The 25,136-nt window shown below is 37.0% G+C and overlaps 2 protein-coding genes across 7 annotated transcripts in view; one reads left to right on the top strand and one right to left on the bottom strand.

Annotated features, from left to right (window-relative positions):
• The window catches only part of hydin (HYDIN axonemal central pair apparatus protein), a 69,619-nt gene extending 62,567 nt beyond the window's left edge, over window positions 1-7,052 (bottom strand). For all 6 annotated transcript variants that reach the window (XM_081608015.1, XM_081608016.1, XM_081608018.1 and 3 more), the window contains exons 1-7: window positions 6,965-7,052; window positions 6,098-6,205; window positions 4,542-4,664; window positions 2,488-2,607; window positions 2,069-2,203; window positions 1,269-1,468; window positions 928-1,052 (exon numbers count right to left, since the gene is read on the bottom strand). In XM_081608015.1, coding sequence (XP_081464141.1) covers window positions 928-1,052; window positions 1,269-1,468; window positions 2,069-2,203; window positions 2,488-2,607; window positions 4,542-4,664; window positions 6,098-6,178 — 784 coding nt within the window. In that variant the 5' untranslated portion in view covers window positions 6,179-6,205; window positions 6,965-7,052. The remainder of the gene's footprint in view (window positions 1-927; window positions 1,053-1,268; window positions 1,469-2,068; window positions 2,204-2,487; window positions 2,608-4,541; window positions 4,665-6,097; window positions 6,206-6,964) is intronic.
• Window positions 7,053-8,347: 1,295 nt separating this feature from the next.
• pnp6 (purine nucleoside phosphorylase 6) lies at window positions 8,348-19,449 on the top strand. Its single transcript, XM_008411667.3, has 6 exons — window positions 8,348-8,958; window positions 11,966-12,135; window positions 13,037-13,140; window positions 16,204-16,379; window positions 16,460-16,650; window positions 17,082-19,449. Exons 1-6 carry the CDS (start codon window positions 8,930-8,932, stop codon window positions 17,276-17,278), a joined length of 867 nt encoding a protein of 288 aa, XP_008409889.1. The 5' UTR covers window positions 8,348-8,929; the 3' UTR covers window positions 17,279-19,449.
• The last annotated feature ends 5,687 nt before the right edge of the window (window positions 19,450-25,136 follow it).

The following is a 25,136-nucleotide window of genomic DNA, read 5'->3' as shown; positions in this document are numbered from 1 at the left end:
AAGCTCCAAACTATATTTCTAGTCCAATTTGTGTCTTCAGACCACTCATGTATATAATTTGGAACTGTTGATATTAAAATAGATTATATTTATGGGCCATATTTAAAGTTACGAAATTATAGGAGAGTCCTCTCTGAGTTAATATTGTTAAATGACAGCAGGTTTAACAAGAATATACTGTAGACATAAGTTTCACAGTCTGTCAAATAAATGTATACAAATCTCTGAAAGTGTGCTGCCTTTCTTTTAGGTTACCTCTTACAGTGTGTAAGGATTTTGTTTTAGATGAAATAACACCAATAAGGACAGTAACAATGAAATCACTGTAATCTACTCAAAATTAAAGTTTGTTTTTGTTCGTGTTCCAAAAGTCAACATTGGAAGCATTTGACTGGAATTAACCAGTATTTATTGGACTTTATACAAATGGGGAGAAAGAAACATGAACATATAAAATGTTAAAAGACTAGCCCTTAACAGGGATTTTAAATATGAAGGAAATATATTGTAGCATAATCTTGACTAAACAATAAGATTTCATGCAAGTGAACTTGATCAGGAAGGTGCGGAAGAGGTCATACATGCAGTAATATCACTACTCCTTAGAGCTCAGGAGTAGTGAGCCCACTTAATTGAGCCTGTGGTCTGCATACTTTAAAGTAGGTTTTGTAGATATAGATGGGTAATAAGTATTTTTGATATAAGGTATTAAAGTTTAGCTTCACTTAGACTTCTGACTATAAAAAATTTTTATATTTGTGCTTCCATATAGTTTGTTTCTAATTAATGCCCTTTAATTTCTATAATTCCCACTGAATTGCAATTTGGAATATTTTCAATATTACCAAGGTTAACTTCAAAAGGATAGATAAAGGAAAGTATTTGGAAACAATGGACATTTTGATGATAAGCTTAAATGAGTCTCACCAGTGTCATACTGCAGAATAAGGTCTTCCTGGAACTGTCCAACATTCATGGGCTGGAAAATCACGGTCACCTGGATGCCTTCCCCAACATCGAGAATATCAGTAGAGGGTGTCACTGAAAAAGGACTGTTCACAACAAAATTAGCCATGAACAATTGAGACAAAAATCTGTGATTATTGACATCTTATACAATGTTTCCAGACACTATATAGCTCCTGGAAATTGTCTAAACAAAATTGCTTTTTTTTTTTTTTTTTTTTACCGTTTTATTCACATCTGTTTTGAAAATAAAATGTATGAGAAATGTCTCATTTGAAATCATGACATGTACTAGTTCTAACCTTTTTGTGTGCAACTTGAAATTGGCCTTACAGTTGCCTATGTTGCAAACAAAGTGAGTTTTCTCTGTGGATGCTTTCACTAGACAAGTAGGTAAATGAATCTCATCTTTAAAGTCAAGTATGGCGCGGGGCCCAATGGCACGAATTGGAATCTCGAAACATTCTCTCGGAGAAACACAAATCAGTCTGTGGCTGTAATCCTAAATTGAGAAAAGAAACAGACAACACAAAAGTTAAAAAGACAAACCAATGAATAACTGAGTTTTTTTCCCTCGCAAAATATATAGACGCAACTAGTTTATATATACATTTTACTCAAATAAAAAAACTCTTGCATCAGTTAAAGATTTTTTTATATATAGATAAAACTAGACATATCTGAACACCAAATCCCAACAATCCAACTGGATTGAATTACAATTTTTAATAACATACATATTGTGTTAATAACATTGCACTCCTCAGTCAAACGTGAAACAGCCTTTGCTATAAAGATAAAATTGAGCTTACAAGCACCACAGATAAAGAGATGTGATTCCTAAGTCTTGCCACTAAACTCAAAAGTCAGGGTATCATCATCACATAAAAAGATCATTCTGATAACTGTTAAAGATAATAATAACTATGAAAGTGAAATTAGATTTCTACACTTGACAGCAAGACTCCTCAAACAGCTACCCTGTAACTCTCTAAGAAAATGTTTTCTAAATTCAAATACATCCTCCCAGAAGCACAATATTTTATCTACTTAAGATTTTCTGCTTCATAAATTTTGTTATGAATATTATTAGGAACAGCACCTTGCTCTCCTGTGGGGTGAAGAATACCATAAAACTGGCAGTCATTCCTGGTGCTATTTTGCTTCTTCCAGTCTCTGGACCCGCCACGTAAAACTGTTCTGAAATATCCTTCTCCAACTTCACAGGGTGTGCAACCTTAAACAAAACAACAATTGCTGAAACAGCTGAAACAAAGTAGAATTCACAGAGTACTAAAATTGACTCCTGCTTGTACACGTCTGTTTCAATCCACCATGACCTTTTGCAATTATTTGCCATTACTTGCACACAACACTGCTACAATAAGACACAACATGTTTATTTTTGCTTGGACAATCCAAGTTTTGTCCATTTATCCCCAAATATGTTATGATTGAAAGACTCATGAAGTCATTTCAATCAGATGTATTTGAAAGATTAAAATTTTCATTTGAACAAACCTGGTCATTGTTGAGAAGCAGCAGAGGCAAACAGTAGGTTTGTAAGGGAATAAAGTTCTGGAAGACCAGCTCTGATGGGTAAGGTTGGAAAATCGGACGGTCCGGTTTTACTGGGGACAGCTGAAAAAACACACATGCATGCATATTTCTAAAGAACTCCTTCTAAAGCAGTGTCTTGCAAAATAATTCATACACCTTAAACCATTCCACATTTTGAAACAGCACACCCACAAACGTCAAGCCTTTGTATTAGGATTTTATGTGATAGGTCAACATATGTTGGCACTCATTTGTGAAGAAAAAGGAAAATAATGGTTTCCACATTTTCTTTAAAAACTTGGAAACCCAAAAGGTGGCATGCATTCAGTAGTTTATAGACTGATACCCCTATGTAAGTACTATGCAACAAAGTAATTAATATTTAGAGTCCAGAGGTCTTTTATTTTATCTCAGTGTAAATGCAGCTGTTCTGTTAAGGCCTAAAAGTTTTATTAGAAAACATTAGTGAACAAACGGTATTATCAAGAATGAAGAAAACAGCAACTGACTGACACCTATTTTGTTCGATTTAGGTAATGAAGCTTGCCTTAAGGCGTGAGATGGATAACTAAAAATTATTATACTTCACAGTTAATCAAGTTTTACAATACAGAATCCTGGATAGAGTCTGGCAAAACAAATGTGTTATAATTGTGTAATTTATCTGTTCCTTGCTTATCTTCACCTGGAAAATACTGCAAGAAACTTTTAGTATTCCAGAGTTCTCAAGACTGAATGACATGTATGCAGACAGTAGAAAGAGGATCTGAAATGTTTCACCTGTGTTTTAAGAGGTAAAGATAGCAGAAAAGCAGTTCCCAGGATTTAGACATTAAGCGGAAAAAATCTAAAAATAGCACTGCCTGTTTTAAACGCCTCTAAATCTTACGAGCTATATATAGAATAACATAGCTTATTACAGTTCATCTAAATTACTTCTGTTCTGACCTATTTGGTGTATACTCAGCAGGACTTTCATTTATCATTGCAGGATAAGTGGCCCATATTGGAGATTTGTCACTTTCAGATTTGCATATTTAACAAGTCAACAAAAAAGCATACAAGGTGAGATGCAAATTTTTTAATTTGCTGAGAAGGTGTTTATTCATTTTAAATACCTTGAATGAACTTTTGACAGCAAAGTACGCCGGTCAAGTAGCAGCTGCTGACTGATGGAAGCTAATTTGGTATCTAAAGTGCATCATATTATTGGTATTTCATATGATAGACCGACACAAAGTAGAGTATAACTTTGAACAGAAGTTTAAAAGTTATGTCTTCCAGTAATTTTCTTCCTGGAAAAAAGACACATTTTCACATTTCTCACAAGTAAATAAAAAGTCAGCCATGTAGTTGTATTCAATCTTCTTGAGTCAGTATTTGTCTGTCTCTACCAACTTAGTTTACTACTATAGAAACTTATTTTCTTGCAGATAATTTTTTGTATCTCCAATTAAGCCAAAACCATTGCTTCATAAGACCAGATCACTTTGTCCACATGTGTGCTGTGTTATCAACATGGCTTGTTGGTAACTTAGAAATTGGATTTTCATGGCTTTCTTTTTGCCACTCTTCCACCAACAGGAGATTTATTGTCTGCAAGACTAACAGCTATTCCGTCAACAGATTCTCCCATACTAGTTCTAACCTCTGCAGCCTCTTGGCTGCTTCTTCTTTTAATGCTTTCCTCGCTCACAAGTCAGTTAGGTTGCATCTCATCTGACAAACCTCAGAGGTTTTCAAGGAACATCTGTAATTATACAAAGACTACATTGCACACTGATGGACTCTATTTACTAAAAGAATAATGAGAAACCGTTTATACAATATGTTTTTAAGTATTTCATTGTTAGGATTGTCATTTATAATGTTTAAATAGCACAAAATGTAAGCTTTTTATAAATGAAATCTTGGGACCAACGGTTCATGTGTCATCTCAAACCATTACAACTGATTTATCTTATATATTATTACTAAAAAGGTCTGGAGGAATGACAACATTTGCTGACATCTACCATGCAATAAGTGGTGTTGCCTTCTGGAGCCTCGAGCCTGAGGGGCAGATGGACCTCTGTGATGTTATTCAGGCGCTCCTCTGAGGACTGCATCATTTCTTGCTTAAAAACTGATGGAGTCATCTGCAATCACACAACAGGGTCACACAACAGGGTCAAACAACAGTCTGCACTGGCCATCTCTTTAATGTCAGATCAAACACCAGTAATGAAAAAGCTTAGTTCGGTGAGAGCAATCAACCATATTTTGTGGTTAAAACCTAAGCTACACAAACTGATGGCGCCTCCTTATCAGTGTACCAGAGACAAAGAAACATCTAACTGTACTTAGCCCATTTCAGGAGTAGGTCAAAAAGGAATTTCAGCTGGATTAATAATGTAGCAGGAAGTCTTATGATAAATGCAATATTTAACAGCTGACAGGTTTGGATTCATAAAACACTGTTCAGAAGCAATTAAGCTGCTTTAGGGAAGGAGGGCAAGGAATTAAAAAATATGCTTGAGTGGAAATTTTATTGATTCCACAAAATTAGCAGAGGGGGCTACCCAAAAGTCGTATTATTAATATACAAAATGCTTTCAGTTCGGTACTTCTGAGTTTGTAGTCTCTTTCATAGATGGTGCCGTTGATGGTGCTTTGCTACCTTAACTTTGTTTTCTTTCTCTTCTGTCTTTTTTCAGTTCTCTCAACCCCAAGCTCCTCACAGCAGACAACCAATAATACCAAGCTGGGTTCTGCTGAAGGTTTTTTCCTGCTAAAAGGAGTCACTCTTTTCCACTTGCTTGGGAAAAGTGAACGCATGAAAGAGAATGACTCAATGTATCTAACCAGACTTTTCAAGGTACGTTAATTTAGTTTAACTGTATTATTTTATACTTAAAACTACATCGGAGGGAAGTAAATGTAATCGAATTTTCCTGAATTGTACTTTTTATGTACACCAATAACATCTCTTGGAACAGTGGCGGTATGGCATTTCCTAAATATGCAATTGCCACAGATCTGGTTGGACCCTTAACTGGCAGTGATGGTTGTTCATTTACCAACTCGCTCCTAATAAACTGTGTTCTTTAGCATTCATTAGAGGCTCAACATCTCAAAAGGCTATTAAATTGTGACGTGACGGCAAAGGTAAAATAGGACATAGATTGTTCCAACAAACCACATCCAGAGTCAGATGCTGAAACAGCTTTAGCTATTTAACTACCTGAAAATCTAAATACAGAGAGACACGTGTTTAGTTGAATATGGATCTCAAGTCAATCTGAGAGCATTCATAAAAGAAGCAGGATAAAACACAGGCATAAAATTGCCACTGCAGTCAAGGATTGATTTTTGTTTCCTCTAAGGAGCCAAACTAATTATTAGGGCAATTGGTTATTTGAAGAAGGTTCTTTAAAAGCATTGGACAATATCCAAAATGCAGTTCACTGATTACAATGAGCATGAGAACTCATCAGGAAAACCCATCTCAAATGTTTGCAGCTTCTTTTTTTTTTACTTTTGATGTTGCTATTGATAAATAAAGCAAACAGAAACAGCAGGATCTTCTCACCCGTCTTGGCTTGTCCTCCTTTGCAAGAACTTTCTGTTTGCGAAGCTTAGAGATCAACTGCTGAAACTGAACTGCTTTCATTTTGAATGAACTCTGTAGCACAATCACCTGCAAAAAACATGGTGTATGTTACTTAATTCTTGTAAAACAATTTGTAACACATAGTAAGATGAATTCCAGCTAATCAGCAGCAAAGACTCTCCAGAGAGGTTAATGCAGCAAAGAAAATAATTAGCTCTCCCAACCCCAGACCTTTAAAGTATAAGTATCTGGAAAAGTGTATGTTTGTTGCCTTGTGTAGATAGTACAATTTTCAAACTACAAATAACCAGACACACAAGCACTTCCTTTTCCTGTATCAGCTACACACTAAGTAGTATAGGGATGTAATATCTCATATCACCTTCTGATTATTACAAATGATTGTTTTTAATTTCGGCTGCAAGCAACATTTCTTCATAAAATTATAGCTTCAAACTATAGGCTGAGTCACAGGTGCTGTAAATGTTTTAGAATTAAGCAAAAAAAACAACAACAAAAAACACGTTTTTGTTGTGCTAATGTAAGAACGTAATATTGAAATAAGCTAATACCGCAAAATTTAAGCATTTTTATCAACAGAAAAGTTAAGCGTAAATGTGCATAAAAATTAGCTTTTTAAAAATATACAGAAAGACAAAATGGTTTTAACTATTTGTTGTGGTCCTCTTGTGCTAACTGTAACAAACGTTGACTTAAATCGAGTTGTTCACCACCATACACAAACTTCTCGAACATTTTTCAACGAAACAACGCAAAATTACCGTAATACTAACACATAAAATAAAACGTGTGCCAACAAAATAAATAGTTTCAACAAACTCTTACCAACGTGTAAGAAACTTCATTTTTACAAAAAAAACACGCCAGCCAGCTGAAATTGATGTTTAGTCTGTATCAATAGCAACGGCTTTTGCCGTACATCCAGTAAACTGCTTCCCGATTGGCTGGTAGACCCAATAGTTTCAATCTGTTTCTATGGCGTCGTTGTTCAGTAGAAGACATACGTCAGGGCTTTTCGCCATATTGAGAGAGGCAAGTTCGTTTAGCAATACAAATATGTTTGTTTGAATAAATAAATCAAATCTGTAATTGATCTTTTACTTTATATAGTTAATTAAACCTCTTACGTCAAATTGCTGTCAACTGAAAGTTAGAGACATGTTATCACGTAATTTTATTCTTGTGTTTTAGCACAGGAATAAAATGTGCTAAAGTACATTTTATTAATGTCTATAAACACTACTAATACAGACACCAATTAATACTTTGGTTTGATACGTAGCAGTATTAATTACTACTTTCAATATTAATCTACAGTGCCACTCATCTTTTCTTCTCTGGACAAATAATATTCCAGAGAGGTCAGATACAAATAACTTCACCTGTCATCTGCTGGCTAATCCTGCAGAATTTCAATCATCATTGTTTTTCTTTCATCAAAGTTTCTTCTTTGCTGCCATTCTTGCTATATTCAAGGCATTCATTGTAATGAAAAGATTACAGTACATGACAGAAATACAAAGCAACTATGGCCCATATGGGGTTCAACCAGAGTAGAACCACTTTAGTAGCACCATTTTGCCTGTCTGATACAGATACACTAATGCATTACACTGGTGTTTCCTGGGTACATAACACACATGCACCTGGCCAATCCCATTGCGCAAAAGAAAGTATTACTCATCATACATTGTTTTATTGGAACACCCTGATCCACCTACAGCCTTGGCATGATTATGTGGCTGGTTTCCTATGGTTGTTTCTTGATAAATATGGATCATTATAGACTAGGAACAAACAGGAGAGGGAATCGCTGAGATGTTCTGATATAGTTGTCTTGCCATCAGAAAATTATTTATTTCAACCATGCTCCATATCCTTGTCCATTTTTACAGCTTCAAAGACATCAGCCTTGTTTATTTGTTGCCAAATCCCAGCCATCATTACCCATGATATATACTCATGATTTATAAGTAAACTATATAAAAAATATAGCCACTTTGTAACTTATAGGAAGGAGGCATGTCTTCAGATAAAAATATAAGGACAACAGCTTGAGTTAAGGTTGTTTTACATAATTTAAAAATTAAAATAAAACATTGTTGATTCGCTTTTACGTAAAATAAAATACTTGTAGTGACAGAAGGATTACAGGTTTTTTAAATTATGTATTTTTTTTATATCCATAGATGTAGTTCTCTGCTTTCTATTACTGTCACATTCATTTTCATTTCCCAACACATGACTCAGCACTTTGAATAGTGAAACACAGAACAAGTGAGAGTAAAACTATACAGCCTGTCTGAGCGCATCGTCGCGTCATCTCTTATTTTGGACCTTAAAAGTCATATTCGTTTGCAATAATGCTTAACTGAGCTGTGATTTTCGGCAACAGGTCAAAACTGATTGACACTGTAGCCTAGCCTGCTGGGGTATTCATTCCCTATGGTGTCTGCTCTCCCCTATGGTGTCTTCTAATGGCTTCCCGAAGTTCCCATGTTATGTCCTGTAAAACAGAATTCCAGCTCTGTCTCTGCCACTGTTCGGGTCAGTGAGTAACCAGCGTGGTGGAAAATAGGATTTTTTTTTTTTTTTTTTCAAAGGGAACCGTGAGCTGACTATGCCCCTCCTCTTCATCATATGTGCACAGACGTCAGCGCGTAGCATGATCTCCGGTGCTCCGTCCGCAGGCTCTGTCTCCAACCGGTTTGATCACCGTGAACTCAACACCGACAGAGCCAGGGCTTTAGCATCATAAACACTCGCCTTATCAGCAGATTACCATCGGACATGGAAGCAGCCTCCTCCAGTCAGTGCAGGTAGGACGGGAAACGGCTGGATGCTGGCACTGAAACGAGCCACATATTTATGTAGCCCGTGAGAGATGCGTGTTATTAGCATATTACAGTGTGTCGACGTCGTACATTTGAAGGAAGTGATTTCAAAGCTGTTCACAGAAGCCAGCCTGTGTTGTCGTGACAGTTTATTCTAAGGATTACAGCAGCCAATCAGATATTTTCTCTGCCTATGACGTAAGCACGTTAGGTTACAGGTGGTATATTCCTACAGAATACAGACAAGAAAATACTCAATTTTCTTTTATTGACACAAAGTGCATTATCCTAACTTTATTTCCTGCTCAGCTGAGCACAAAACACATGCAGTAAAACGTGTTTCAAATTCAGAAACTGGTTAAACTCGTTTTCGTGTTTAGATTAGAAACAATCTGACCTGTTATCAGTAAGGCCTCCGTGAGTGCAGAAGCCCCACAGCACCATGGACAGCTCCGAACGAGACCCCGCAGAAACTGGCCTCCCGTTACTTAAGACGTTATTTAGTTTACTGGGAGATTATAGCTTCGCATTTCATTTAAAAATGAATAAACGTAGTATGAATGTAAATCAAAACAAAAGGGTCAGTGATTGTAATTTAAGGCGTTTGGTTTTTAGTTACTATTCAATATAGTAAAAATATATATATATATTAACAGATGATGCAGCTATTTTTAAAAGTAATATGAATCAAAATAGAATATGGCCTCTGTAGATCTCCATACTTTCTTAAAACTTTCTGTAGACTTCACTGATTCACAAGAAGGAGTCCTGTTCCTTGCCATTTTGAGAGAATGTCCCTATTATCTTTGCTTTTATTTGCTTCTTTAAGCCACTTAACTTTGACCATTGATGTCTCATCCAAGTATATATCAGCTAGAAGTCTGCATACAATCTTCATCTACATAACTGTTATATTATTTGGGGGCTTTCATGCCTTTATTTAAACCCCTTTTATTGGAAGTATTTTTGCAACAAACAAAAATTGGATGCACAAGTTTGAATATATTTTAGTTTTTTTCGAATCCACGCAGGGCCAAAATTATACATTCTGGCTCACATATATGTATACTCTACTACTAATGTTTTAGTGTATGTTTCCTTGAATATTACAACTCAGCCACTTGTCTTTTGTCTTTTTCAAGCTTGCCATTGTGTAAGGAAATGAGATGGGTATTAAAATCTGTGCACAGTTTTTTAACCGCTCTTTGGGAAGAGTGGTTAAAAGTTTACTGAGTTTTGCAAAGCAATCACACTTTGCTGGTAGAGTAAAGCTCCATATTTCATGAAAATAACAGATTTTTTTTTCATGGAGTGACACACCCTTCTTCATTTTTATTATTCTTGCTTAAAATGATGGTTTTATAGACTGGCTATATATTGTACAATCTGCTGCTGATGCATCAATTCTTTAGTTTGTGGGTTTATAAATCACTCATTTTAAAAGTGACTCTCTCTTTAAGTGACCTGCAGTCTACCAATGAATGACAGCATAAGTTAAGTTGTCACTTGTCTGTCAGCTGTCTCTGTGGTGTTTGTTTGCCAAAGTGGCATTCTAACTTGCAGGTTGAAAGCTCAGAAAAATACAAATTTGCAAGTCCTTTTTTTTGTGAAGTCCTTTTTTCATCTCAGTCTGAATATATGCATGAACTGCTTAAATGTTTGCAAGAATGGATGAAAAATCACTATCAACACAGAAAACCCATACCTGATCATTTGTTTTAAAGCTGGTTTTGAGTTAGAATTAAAAAAAGAGAACAAGGGCAAAACCTGGAAAGACAAAGCTCCCAGGGCTACTCAGATGTAGCAGTCATCCTAGATGGCAGCTCCAAATTAGGCTCAAAGTCATCAAGCTCGCTTCCTGAAAACACTGCAGCCTGAAGTCTCACTTCGTCTTAATAACAAAGGTTCGGGTACAGAGGGAACATTAACAAGGTGATCGCTTCACACAGATTTATGATTAGAATTACACACTGTTTCTGACTTTGCTTAATGTAGCACCTGCGGGCATTTCAAATCCAATCAACATCTGGGAAGAATGATTTGTCTGGCAGAAAGCAGAAAAACCCCGAGACTGTTACATAAGTGTATTAGTTAAACTTACTTGTACTTCAAGTTCTATGATAATCACTTGAACCAGGCCTTAATGAGTTTTGTTGATACGCAGTGATGCGTTCGTGTTGGACATTTGAAATACTGATCGAAATCTTCCAGTTTGGTTTAAACACCTTCCTCAATACGGTTTAAAGCATGCGCCTTGCCCTGTTCATTAGAAGAAAACGAGATTCCTGTCACTTGCAGAACACCACCAGTTGTTTGCTGGAAACTTCCTTTCTGTCCATCAGTGTTGCTACCAATCTATTGCCTGACCAGTATCCGTTGTGTCTTTTTATCCACTGTGAAAAGATGTTCAGTGTGCTGTCGCTGTCATCCATTTTGGTGTGAAATGTTTTGTACTCCAAACTAGGATTGGTACCTGTGTATAATGAGATCCTTTTAAATATTTATCACTTCTCTGCAAACTATGGGTTTGGCTAAAGAATGTAAATGAGCAAATCTCAGTGAAATCGCACAATGGGAGCTGAACTGTACTTTGGGTTTAGTAAATTAACCGTATGTGATTTTCAAAAAGATTCAATGCATAATTTAAATTAGAAGGTGCTTACACAAAGTCTCACTTTTAGGGTGCGCACACTTATGCAGCCAAGTAATTATACACTGATGCAGCCAAGTAATTAATACCCTTTTTGTTATTCATATTTTTATACTGACAGATTTGTATGTTTTCTGTTGAATTGCACAGAATGTGTCAAAATGAGAAAGAGAACTGTATGAAATGATCATTGTCTTGGTCACATCTAAAAAGCTGGTGTTTTAATGGGGTCTGTACATCTTTTAGACCAACAGCAAATGCTTCTTATTAATATTTATAGTGTTGAATTTTTCCCCAATCAGTGTCTATCACAATTATTTAGAGATGTGTTTTCATTTTCAGGTACAGCTATGAAGAGTACAAAGAGACTGCAGACTGGTTGCTGTCGCAAACAGGGCATCGTCCTAAAGTGGCCATCATCTGTGGTTCAGGCCTGGGCGGTCTGGCCGGGCTGCTAGATGACAAGATCATGTTCCCATACAGAAATATTCCACGTTTCCCCACCAGCACTGGTAAGATGCTCATTTTCTTATAGATTGATTTGTTATGGAATATGACCAAGATATCCTCAACTAAATTGTAAGGTGAAATATAAGTTGGATGCTAAGGTCTTAAAGCACCAATGATGTTTTTCTGTAATTTTCACCAGCCTTTCTAATATCCAGTTATTTATTTCATTCATGGATTTGGGATACTGTTTTAAAAATAACGATCAAAATTATGATGCTCTATCTGAGCCATGCTCAGCAGATGGGATGAAGGTCTTACTTCCTTTTTCTTTATGCAAACTAAAAGGCTTTTTTTTTTAGTTCAAGAAATGGTTTAATCTTAACTAGATATTAAAATTAAAAAATATTTCCATAGGCAAAAGTGGGTTCTCTCATATAGATATTAGTGTTTTCATGCATCTCAAATTAATAAGGGAAGCTTTCCATTGCTGAGAAATTACTCTGGGTCACTCTTGAATTTTAGTGTGTATGACATTTCTTGGACAACATATCACAGTTAGGGGAGCAATAGTCTTAAATTTCCAATATTTTTACACAGTGTGATTGTGGATTTGTAACTGGAGAAGCCTCTAATATCCCTGACATAACGCACTCCTGAAAAACACTTTAAACTTATTAGGTACTTCAAATAAATTGGGCATCGATACATACCTGATTCCAACTGTCTGGAGCCCAGCATCTCAGTCTAATAAAGTAGCTCATGATCATTGTGTCTCATTAATTAGAGTAAACATTTACCTTTTTGGTCTCAGTGGTCTAACTCAGTTTACTTGTTGGAGAATTGACAGAGGTTTTCTACAAAAAACAGGGTCTATATTTCAGGCTTAGACAAACTTCCAAATCTTTTCATGAAAAACCAGAAGTGCTTCCTTGCAGCAGTTCATTCTGTCCATGTGTTGTGCAGTGGAGGGTCATGCAGGCCAGCTGGTGTTTGGAAAGCTGAACGGCCGTGAATGTGTCTGCATGCAGGGTCGATTCCACTTCTACGAGGGCTACAATATTCACACGGTAAATTGCAAAATGTGTTGAGACGCTGTGCTTTTGTCTTTGTGCAATGTATGTCCTAGCCTCTTGCACCATTGACTACCTGTGCTTCAAATGAATGGTGCTTCTGAGAACAAGGTTTCTTTGAGTGAGACTGTGAATCTTTTTGTGTTTGTTTGTTTGTTTTTGTTGTTGATTTTTTGTTTGTTTCTGCCAGTATTTCTAAATGGCTTCCTTTAATAATAACAAAAGAGATGATCTGCATTTAATTTGTTTTTCACATACCCTAAAAGTGTGTATTTTTTTCATTTAGGCATTGGTTGTTGAATTTAGTTTGTGTATAAGTTGTTTATTATTTATTACTGACTATTACTTATCTACATTTTAGGATATTTTAATAATAATTACAATAATAAATGTATTTTTATAACCCCTCACACTAGGTTAACCATGGTGGACAAACTATAATATATAAAATAGAAAAAATAAAACAGGATAAAAGAGACAGTAGAATAAAGTAAAAAGATAATGAAAACAATTATTAGGATATTAATTGTGGAGTAAAGAAGAATACAAGAACAGATAGCAATGCAGCAAAGCATAGTCTTAATTTAGTGAAAACAAACAGCAGGAGAACTAATTACAGAAAAATGGATGCAGGTGGGGGAGGAGCAGGTAAGGACAATGAGGAAATAATCAACAGCTGCGACAGGGAGCAGACCAGAAGGTGAGGTGAATAAACAAACAGAAACAAAGGGAAAATAAAACCTGAACTATGGTTCAGGAAATAAATATTAATACAGAAATAGAAATATAGAAATAAATCCAAAGAATAAACAGCAACAAATACTAAACTAACACAATTAATTAATTAAACTGACAAGATATAAGGAAAAAAAACAATAAATCATAAAAGAGAAAATAACTGAAACACCAGAGGATCATAACACTTATTTCTTTGCTGTTTGTTATTCTCAAATGCACATCGGCCTCTTCTTTCTTTTCAGACCTTGCTGATGCAAATGATATACTATCCAGGGTGACTGATGTCAAGCTGGCAGTTTAATCTCTGACTTTGTCAATCACATTGCGGCAAACATTCACAGGCTCTGCAGTTGATCTTTAAACTCTGTCCTTCACTTATTCTGGAATTTGTACTGTTCTTCTTTATACTTTTTAAGTGAAGCTGAACTCCATCTTATAGACATTCTGGAATAATCCAAGAGAAATCTCTATCTTTACCTTTAAATGTTAGATCACATCCTTAGTTGTGACGTACATGTTTTGGTTTTAAAACGTGGCAAAACAAAGGCAGTTTTTGTGGCTACATTTCTGGCTGAGAATTTTCTTGCTGCGTTGACGAATCAGTTGAAAAGCGTGCATTGTGTGTCAGAATGTCAATGCAAGACTGGCCTTTGGCCCGTGGCTACTGGTTTTACTTTACCACCAGTTTTCATGTGCCATCTCCTCGTAAAATAGCCCATATAACTTGACAGTATCATAAAACTCTGGTTCATGAATACTGTACCAGCAGGACAGATGCATTATAGGCCTCCTGTACAGCACATTAAGCTATTCATAATATCCATCCAGATGAAGAATTCATAGTGGTGAAGGATTGCAGATGTATTGTGTTCCATGAGATTTTCAGAAAAGGAATCCTTTCCCATTTTAAAAGGCTGGGAGGTGAGCCAGCAGACAAAGTTCAGCCGCATCAATTTAGGTTGTTCCCTGTCTTACCCAGAAGTTTGTGATTTCTGTTGTTTGACCAATTGTCTTAAATAAAATACCCAAGAGAAAACAAAGTGACATCTATCCATCTATCTTATCTGCTAAACCCACTGTCTTTGGGCAAAAGGCAGGACACATTCTGAACAGGACACATTTCTGTTTTGCCCTGTAATAGGGCAAAACAGAAATGTGTCCTGTGATAGGGACACATTTCTGTGTCCCTATCACAGGGCAAAACAGAAATGTTTTGCCCTGTGAAAACATTTCTGTTTTGCCCTGTGATAGGGCAAAACAGAAACACACAGGAAGCCAGAGTACCAGGAAAGAACTCATGCGTGCACAAGGAGAATCCTTGCAGAACTAACTTGCTTTAAATTCAGTATTGCTCATTTTCCTTTAACATTTTTTTCAAGGTGACACTTTTGTTCAAGTGGCTCTAGAAGCACTGACTGTATCCTCAGTCCTTGCCTTATTAATCTTAAGGAGCTGACTGAGCCAGGTGCTTCTGCATCCTTTTCAACCTTCATTTTTTCCTTTCCCTCAACGTTCCATTAATATGCTTAACACAACACTCTGTGAACACACAGCTTCTTTATCAAAGACCTTCTGGATTATCCCCCTTGTTGAAGGTGCCATGTTCGTATTTCTGACGAACCGAGCTACGTTTTGTTTTTCGCTAGCTCCGAACCCTAATTATCAAAATTCTCAAATATATAACTGTTTGTAATTAATCTATTTTTGAGATTTAGTTTTAAATTTTGATTACAGATATAAATTAACTTTTCAATTAGTTAGTTTAATTCTCCTGCATGTTTACTTGTAGTATTAAAATCTCAGGCAAACATTTTTTTAAATAACTTTAACACGTTATTGAGATTAGTTTATTTTGTTGCTACACACAAATGCACACACACATCCTGTGGTTCTACACCTCCTATCCTGTGTGGGCTGCAGGTTCTTAACAAAGACCGCATTTATAATATGCATGCAAAACTCCAACAGAATATGGCATTGTTCTAAAGTGACAGCATTGACCTTATCAAGATCTAAGGGCTCATAGAAAATATTTCTGCTTAAACTTACAACACGCCTTCATTGTGAAAATGCAATATGTTAGAAAATAGAAAAGGTAATTCTCAATCACACCTGTCATGAAGGGGAGGAGCTGTCATTTATAGGCCATCAGCTGCTCTGTAAAGGTCAGCAGTTGCTGAAATGTACAGGAACCTACAGTAATAACATTTTTGGTCAGGCTATGAAACATTAACTTCTCATGTGATTTGTCCTCAGCATGCTTCCCTTTTCTGTCATCACATAATAGACAAAGCATGAATTGCAGATCATGTTTGTTTGCAGGTGACATACCCAGTGAGAGTCTTCTTCCTGCTTGGCGTGGAAATTCTGATTGTGACAAATGCTGCGGGCGGCCTCAATGGTAGTTACAGTGTGGGAGACATCATGCTAATCAAGGATCACATCAACATGCCTGGCTTTGCTGGTCAGAATCCTCTGTGTGGACACAATGACCCAAGGTAGAGCAGAAATGCATATTGCAATCTGACATTGTGCCTAGTACACTGAAGCGTGACACGTTCATTTACTGTTCCTGCAGGTTTGGAGTGCGTTTCCCTTGCATGTCTGATGCGTATGACAGAGAGCTGAGGGACCTGGCCAAGGAAACAGCGGAGGAGCATGGCTGTGGGAGCTTCCTCCAGGAAGGCGTTTACTGCATGCTGGCCGGACCAACGTACGAGACAATTGCGGAGTGCAGAGCTCTGCAGAAGCTCGGGGCTGACGCTGTGGGTGGGTACAGCTGAAGCTCCCTGTGAGAGATATTTGCTTTGGTGGTTTATTTAAGTTAATTACAGACTTTAAGATAAATATGAGTATTTTGTTTTTATAAAGACAGACAGTGCACACAAGAGATATTCAAACTGCATGTAAATGTGGTCAGCACTTTGACTCTGTGGAACAGGAAGTACCAACAAACAAAGCAGGATTACCAGAATGTAAATGAGCAAGTTGCTTGTAGGTCTGTAACAGCGGGACAGAAAAGCCTAAATATTTCAGTTTTAGCCAGACTAACTTTGTTGAGAATATTTCAAGCCAAAATAGTGGTAAAATGTACAATCTACAACTCTTGCTTCAGCCTCAGAGCATCTAATAAGTGTCTGCGTAGTTTTAAATGCCACTATTTGCATCTCTTTCAATAGCAGCATGTGCTTCCTGTCCAGGTATGAGCACCGTTCCTGAGGTGGTGGTGGCTCGTCACTGTGGACTGCGAGTTTTGGGTCTGTCCCTTATCACCAACAAGGTTGTGATAGATTATGACAGCAGTGAAAAAGCAAACCACGAGGAGGTGCTGAAGACAACCGAGCATCGGGCCACGGACCTTCAGAGGCTTGTCGGTCAGCTTATCTCTAAGCTCTAACGTCTTCCCATCAGAGATCTGCTCTAACAACAAAAAACACTATAGTTTCTTAGCTTTGATCAAAAGGTGCAAATGGGAAATCTTCAAAAATACAAATACACTTTATGGGCCTGCATAATGATTTTTAACATTTCAAAGGTTGCAAGCATATAAAGAAGGGTTATATATATATGTGTGTGTGTGTGTGTGCACATAATCTATTTGCTTGCTAATGGCACTGCTAATCCAAGTATGGTTTAAGATTTAAGACACAACGTTTGTGCAAGGCTAAAAACATTGCGAAAGAGGCCCTTTCTATCAAATGTTGTTACTTTAACAAGTACCATGATCGTCTTTTCATGTGTACCAAGCAAGAACTGACCCACGATTAGCTCTGGAACAAGTTTGTTCAGAAAACCAAAGAAAAGTGAAGAAAATTATTTTTTAAAAGTTTCAGTTTGTTGTTTTGGAAAACTTCAGTACCTACCGAGACATTCTGAATCAGCTTTTCACCTTATTTTTGTCTTTAATTTGATGCCTGTGGAACATAAAATAAGTCAGAATTGAAGGAGAGTCAGAATTGAAAATGCTCGTTTTGCACAACTAAAATTATGTTTTTTTTCACTAACAATTACCTGAGCATCTTTTTGTCACTTGTAAAGTCCATGGGACCAGATTGAAATGAGAATCTATTAACTTTAAAAAAAAAACATCTTTGATGACCTGTTTAACTTTTGCACATTAATGGACATCCTCTGAAGCTTCACATCTCAGGTTTTACTGTTACATCTTTTATACACCGTATAAAATCATCTACATCAAGCTACACTTGTATATCTGGTATGACGGCTCTGTAACACTGATCATCATGTGTGTCATCAGAGAAACGTCTGGAAATGGAAATAAGAAATTTAGGAGTAAGCTGCATTTTGTTTTTAGGAAGTTCATTATTTGGTGATGGTGAAAACATTTCAAATTACCAATCAGAAACTGCGCATGCAAGAACAACAACAGGAACACAGTAATGTTGTCTCCACTGTCATAGTATTTCTGTTCTGACATCCGTACTGCAGGACTACTGTGTCGTTCCTCCTGGGATGCCTTAAATGATCAAGCATCTAAATTGTTTGACATAATTGATGGCTAAACTTGTGTATTAGATTGAGTGAATTGGTTGTAATAAATATAAGACTTTAAGCACGCTTTATAGATCTTGTTTGCCTGTAAGGAGAGTAAATTTACAAGTCTGGAGATAAATTTAGATCAAATTGTGTAGCCATAGGTGGATTTTTGCTAAAATAGAGCTAAAGAATCAGTGCGTTAGCACCAAATTAGAATAGTGAATCCACACTACACTAGCTGCTATTTTCAGGAGGGATGGGTGATTATTTGTCATTAATGCACAAAAGCACTTATTTTTGCTCTAAATCAGTGTAAATCGCACAGAGTAATTTATTGATGAATGCATTTATAATGAAAATATATAGCAAAATATATATGTTTTTTTCTTTAGAATTGAATTATGAGCTGAATCAGTTTTAGAAAGTGGAAAGGCTTCTTGATAGTGATCTTATAATAATCTTCAATAACTCACTGACATGAAAAACTACACTCTCGATCACTACAACTTACTTATATGGAGGTACAGCTGCAGGGCGCCAATTTGCACACTAAGCAAAGACAACACTGTAATAACAGGAAGGAGGGTATAGTACCCCGACCTGCAGTTTTCAATCTGCCCTGTACTGCCTTGGAAACACTTGCCAGCTTTCCTCGACTGTCTCATTCATTAGAGCTGAAAAGGGCAAAAAAATACAGGATCAGCACTCAACCTCTTAAACCATTTGGATCAGGCAGAACACCAGGATGCTAATGGAAATCTTAAAGGGGAATTACACTCAAAAGGAAACAAACAAGTTGCTCTTTTTCCATGATCTATTGTCGGGGATAAGTGTGAACACAAATCAGAAAGGTGCTATTTTCTGCAAATAAATATGTATGACACATCTGTTTTAGTCTTATGTTCATTTTACTCTTTTGTCATTTGTACTAGAACTGCTTTGGGTGTTTCTAACTCTGCTGATAGTGTCTAGCACTCAGGTTTAAAACCAGTTAACTTACACTTTAAAGTACACAATGACAATGTTCTTAAAAAATGTTGCTGCTTTCAAATAAAAAAATTATAAAAATTACAGGACACATTTGAACACTGGTATTTTCTGAAATGGATGTTGGCTTTTTGATTGTGTTTGACAATGTGTGTGAGAGAGAAGCACGAAACTAGTGCTCATGAGAAAGAAGAGTTTCTTCTCCTAACAATGAAGATCAGTTAAGAGGGAGATGAGGGCAAACCAACGCTCACCTCACTCTCCATCTGTCACTTCAGCCACACTTGAAACAGACGAAGTAGCTGTGAGACTTGGGTGAAGGGGAAATGGCTGTTCCGTGCTCCGCACTATTCTCTTACATTATTCATCCACATGCAGCTTGTAGATTTTCAACTGACTGTGTAGCTGAAATATTAACACAAATGAGGAGGGCAGCACGACAACACAAACACAACCCCCGTGTTTGTCCAAGATGTATTTACATGCATTTTGCTCCTAAAAAGCACAACAAAAAGTGAGACAAAGATGGGATGTAAACAACCGACCCTCTGTTTGGTAGGAACTATGAAAATGACTACTTGTATAAAGGAATAATTATTTTTTATGGTATCTCATGGTATCTACTAAGAAGTAGGCAGTTACAGTTCATGGCATTGAGAGTGATCTCAGGATTAGGGGATAATTCACAATATAAGAACCAAGCTAAAAGCTATGAGAATGGTCCCTATTAAAAAAAAATTCTAATACTGTATTGCATCAAACTGGGACACAAGAAATCAAATCTGGGAATAGTAGCTCAGTTCACTGCCACCAAGATAAATTCAATCTTTCAATGTGCAACATGCCAAACTTTGAAGCAGATGGGCTACAGCAGCTGACAGCCAATTCCTATGGATTAAGAAAAGGTACCAGAGACTATTTTCCTTACAGTCCCACACAAATTGAACAAGAGCAGATTAGAAAAACAGCATCTGGTCCGATGTGTATCCATTTCAGCTACAACATTCAGAGCGAGGACCATGTCACAAGGTTCAAATAATTTCAAGCTAGTTTTTTCGCCCATGACAATAAATTCACTGTCGTCTACTCCACAGTTTGTAATCCAGATTATAATCCAATAGGGCTCATTTGAAACTTGGTGGAAAAGGAGACTTGCATCATTGATGTGCAGCAGATAAAGACAGTGTAAAGCTACCACATCGACAATAACCAAAAATCAAGGATTTTCACTTTATGAACCTGTGCTACAAACAATCCTGGCAGCTCTGAAGGGAAAAAAAGGTGATTCATGGAATGTGTATCGTATCCAAATAAAGGTCAGTGAGTGCACTTCATTGTGTTTGCTTCCGATTTTGAGTTACAGTTTTTGAGTCACTTCAGTTGGTGAAAATTTTGCAATGGTTCTGAAAGACCATTGGCTAAACCCTTCAGTTCCTCCCTGATTTCTCCAAACTGCGCTCACGATGGCTGCTGTGCGTTGCGGGTAAGACGCTGAATAATAAATACTCCACACAAGTACAAAGTGTGTTTGTAAGGACAGATGATGACAGCAGCATCAGTGAGTGTGTTTTACTCGACAGTGTGTGCAGCCTGGCGACAGGTCTCATCTGTAATCTAGTGTTGATCCATCTATTGTCGCCACGCCAACCGAGCCTATAGGTTCTGATATTGATTGGGGTGCAAAGAGAAGCCAAGGAAATTGAGCAGGACAGGTCTGCTGAGTTTACATTTTTAAACAGCATCTTACGTCCAGAGTCTTTTACCTTCATCACACACTACATGCACATCATTTAGCTTTTAGCGCTCCACTTTCTTTGTATCTCTTTTGGACAAAAAAAAAACAAACAAAAACCTATAATTATTGAATTAAATTAATCTCTGCTAACTTTTGTTTACTGCCTTCAAAGCTGGCTGCCAGCAGTTTGTCAGCATTGTACCAGTAAGCAGGCTGGATACGGAAAATTATTGCTCCACTTCTGCAGAGATGTGACAGGTCAAGTTCAACAATGCATCACTCAGGGCATCGATGCCAAGTCGCTGCGAGGTTTTTTTGTTGATCATTTAAATTTGTTGACACCGGTTTTAATTTGGACATAAATCTTAATTTATTACACCAAAGCTGCATAATGCAGAGACAGTTCAATTATGTCAGAATAGAAGGACAAACTTTATGCTCTGATAATAAAATCATCATTTAAAATCTCATTGCACGTATGATAAATTCTAACTCAATGTGCCTTAACGTTTAAAGAAACATGATCTGGTTTAAACTTTGGTGCCAAAGTGAATGGTATCTTTAATCGACTAAAACCAAGTGATTGCAGGGAAAGTACACACAGTACACACTACTGATTATAAAAGCAGATTGGTTTTTAAGTATCACACCAAAACAGTCCCACCACTCTTGCATTGCTTTGGTGTGGAATACTTTAGACCATTTCTTATAAGTTCTTCTTTTTGTGGCTCCTTAAACAAAGCAGTAAAATGCATGTTAGCATCAGCTTCTAAACAAAGTGGTGATGACTTATATGTTATTGGTTAGTCTCAGCTTCACTCTGTTGTTTTCTCAGTTCAGTGTGAAGTCATCTATTCTGCTTGCCATGCAACTTGATTGCCTTTACTTTTTAATCGTGAACATTAATTGAGTCTATTGTCATTCAGTCTTGTGGAGAGTCTGCATTTGGATTCAAACTGCTGCCTATGAAACAAACAGAAGCAAAATCTGGTTGTCATTGACAGTTACTTGTCTGGAAAATCAGATCTCAAAATATTACTGTCAGATTTCAATTTTGCACAATCTGTGATAACCTGGTTTCTTGCACCACATTTATATATATAAAAAAAGATTGACAGGCTCCATGATTCTGATTAGGACATGAGAATGAATAGACTGTGCATAATGGAGATTAAAAAGAAAAAAAAAATTCAAAAGATTTCAAAAACCAAACAAGCAAAATCAGCAAAGTGCATCTTATTTATGCGTTTTATCATCTGTTAATTCACCAGGCAGAATGGATTTATGGAACTGAATGCAGATAAAAGACTGACGACGGGAATATAGAGCTAAAAATATGAGAATATAATGAAATCTTATTTCTGAATATGTTGGATATCCAGACAGGAATAAGTTGGAAAACAACTGGAATGCAACATTTCTCCACTGCAACATCAAAACATCCCAGACCAAACCCCCCAAATATGTTACAGACGAGCTGTTTTGTAACAAATCAGAATGGAAAAAGAACAAAACTTAGTTTAAACACTAAATCTATAGACATTCTACAACCTGACACACTATGCAGCTTCATAGTTCATGCTGAAAGTTTAAATTGGTTATGGATTATTGTGCAGAGTTGTGAGGCGCATTTTAAATTACTGTAGAGTATTGTAAAAATAAAAATAAATTGTTTAATCTAATTTTCTCCATATTTCTGCCATTTCCTGTAAGTTCTGTGATAATAAATTTAGAGGAAGTTGCAAAAAAGTTCAATCGAATCAGCAAACTGATCGATGTAAAGAGAACAGATCAGCTTGACATTTTTATCTTTTTTGTGTTTAGAGGTGGTTAGCACTAAAGAAAGTCATGTGTCCATCTTGACTTTGCATTCACATGGCCTCATGTGCAGATGTCAATGTTGCAACACTGAGAAGATTTTCATGGAAAAATCAAAAACTCCAATTTGAGAAGTTCTGATGCAGTAAAGAATGCATCAAGGTATCCAAATGTGGTCAGCAAGTCTGCAGGCTAATGATAAAGATCTGGAAATTCAGTTGTCTGTCTGAGGAGGAAAAGGTGCCCGGTCAATCATGGAAGAAAAGCTGTTACTGGTTGTAAAAGACGTTAGAATGGAACAGAGGTTTACTTTCCCAGCAGTTTGACCTACAATGAAATAGTTTATCTCTTACCATGTTCATGTGTTCACATGACGTAGACAAAGCTGAGACTTAAATCCGTTAAATGTAACTGAAAGGGCTGAGAATTTATATCTGTCACAGAGGCTCTTCAGTCAATCTGATTAAACTCATGGGCATTTCTAGACGGGGGCCAACAGGGGCCAGTGCTACTGTGGAACTGGTCCTGGCCCCTGTTTTGGCTCTTGTAGTGAAGGCTTAATGTGAGGATTTGGTTTTTCTGTGTGTCAATTTAGTTCCTGTGTTGTCTGTCTGCCCTTGATTTGCTCCCAGCTGTTTCTCGTGTTCCCTGATTAGCCCTTGTGTATTTAATCCCACCTGTGTTTCCTGCTCCTTGAAGTATCCTAGTTGTGTCATGTGTACTCCATGTGTACTCCATGTGTACTCCATGTGTACTCCATGTGTACTCCATGTGTACTCCATGTGTACTCCATATGTCCTCCATATGTCTCTGTTCCCTGCTCACCTGTGCTTCCTGGATTTCTGTACACTTCCTCATTAGAACCATCATCATTCATCATGACCTGGGTCCACCGCGTCTATCCTCACCACCACCAAAACCACAAATTATGACATTTAAAGTCTTATGATGATATGTGCTGGCATAGAAACCACAGCTAATTGCTCCCTTGGATCAGATTCATTTCTTACCTTCACAGTTTTACTTTAACAATAAATTAGAAATGAAGATGTTGCACTTTTATAGTATTGAGATAAGATCGCACTTTTTTATCTGCTAAATCAGAGGTGAGCAACCTGCAGCTTCTGAGCCAAAGTGGCTTTTTAGCTCACTAAATGTATTAAACAATGAAATATTGCCCTGATTGTTTTTTTGTTGTTGTTGTTTCTTTTGTTCTGTGCCACTATGAGAAAACACTGGGCCTCCTGGTGAATTTGGTGTAAAAGCAACACTGAGCTTGAGTTATTTTGCTAAATAAATCCAATAAAATGTGATAAAGGTTACTGCAACGTGTAAAAATGTGAAGACATTGAAGGGGTGCTTGTCTGTTTCTCAGCTAACTCTTCATAACAAATGTAACATATGAAACAGAACTCAAAGAAATAAGGGTTGTAAACAAGGAGTAAATGTTGGCCATCTGCTCACAAATTAGCCAGAGACATAATTTTAAGTGAAACTGTAATTAGCAGGTGACCTTTAAGATAAAAAATAATTTCCAAACAAATCCATAATTAATTTTCTTTTGTAGCTATTACATGATGGCTGTCTGCATGACCTGCTTAATTCCTTTCACTTTTTTTTTTTTTTTTTTTGCCTCAGCTTGCATCTGAACTGGATAAATAATGCTCCATAAGTGAAATGATGTCTGTTTGAAGATCAGTGAGATGCTTCAGGGAGTCCTACTGCTCATTACAGTATTATTACTTCATCTTGGATATTATGACCTCCTGCAGTAAATGAGTTTAAGAAATATATGTGAGCATGAATCTGCGTCCCCTCCACACTAGACTGCCCATTAATGAAAAAGCCTCCCTGCCCCCTTCACGTCTTCTTTTTTTTTTCATAATTTACATTTGTTATGTGGGCTAATCACCGTTGGCTGGGGGCTGTGTGGGAAATGTGATTAGTGTGTGAAGCTCTAATTAAGTCTGAGAAGACTCTCTCACACACACTGGAGAGGAGCTGCACGCTTGCACACACCTTCAACGAGAACGCAGGGAACATAGAGGTCTCGTGCGCGCGCGCGCGCACCAGATCAAAAAACACCGCGTCCACAAGGGAGCTGCTGCAAAAGGAAAACTGATGCAACAAGAGAACAGTTGATCCATCTGCGTCTTCAGCACACATCATCCTGTCCACTGCAGTCCTATCGCAAAACTGCACGCAGCTTGGCAGCGCA

The sequence above is a fragment of the Poecilia reticulata genome, chromosome 6, assembly GCF_904066995.2.
Source record: "Poecilia reticulata chromosome 6, P_reticulata-male-v2, whole genome shotgun sequence".
Taxonomy (NCBI): Eukaryota; Metazoa; Chordata; class Actinopteri; order Cyprinodontiformes; family Poeciliidae; genus Poecilia; species Poecilia reticulata.
Note: the sequence above shows the minus strand (reverse complement) of the source record. Positions and strands in the feature narration are given on the sequence as shown.

Excerpts from the sequence above, each read along its gene's own strand:
- pnp6 (XM_008411667.3), top strand. The coding sequence starts at position 8,930 with ATGGAAGCAGCCTCCTCCAGTCAGTGCAG. Across the intron at positions 13,141-16,203 it reads AGGGCTACAATATTCACACG|GTGACATACCCAGTGAGAGT; the intron begins GTAAATTGCAAA and ends GTTTGTTTGCAG. Across the intron at positions 16,380-16,459 it reads TGTGGACACAATGACCCAAG|GTTTGGAGTGCGTTTCCCTT; the intron begins GTAGAGCAGAAA and ends CTGTTCCTGCAG.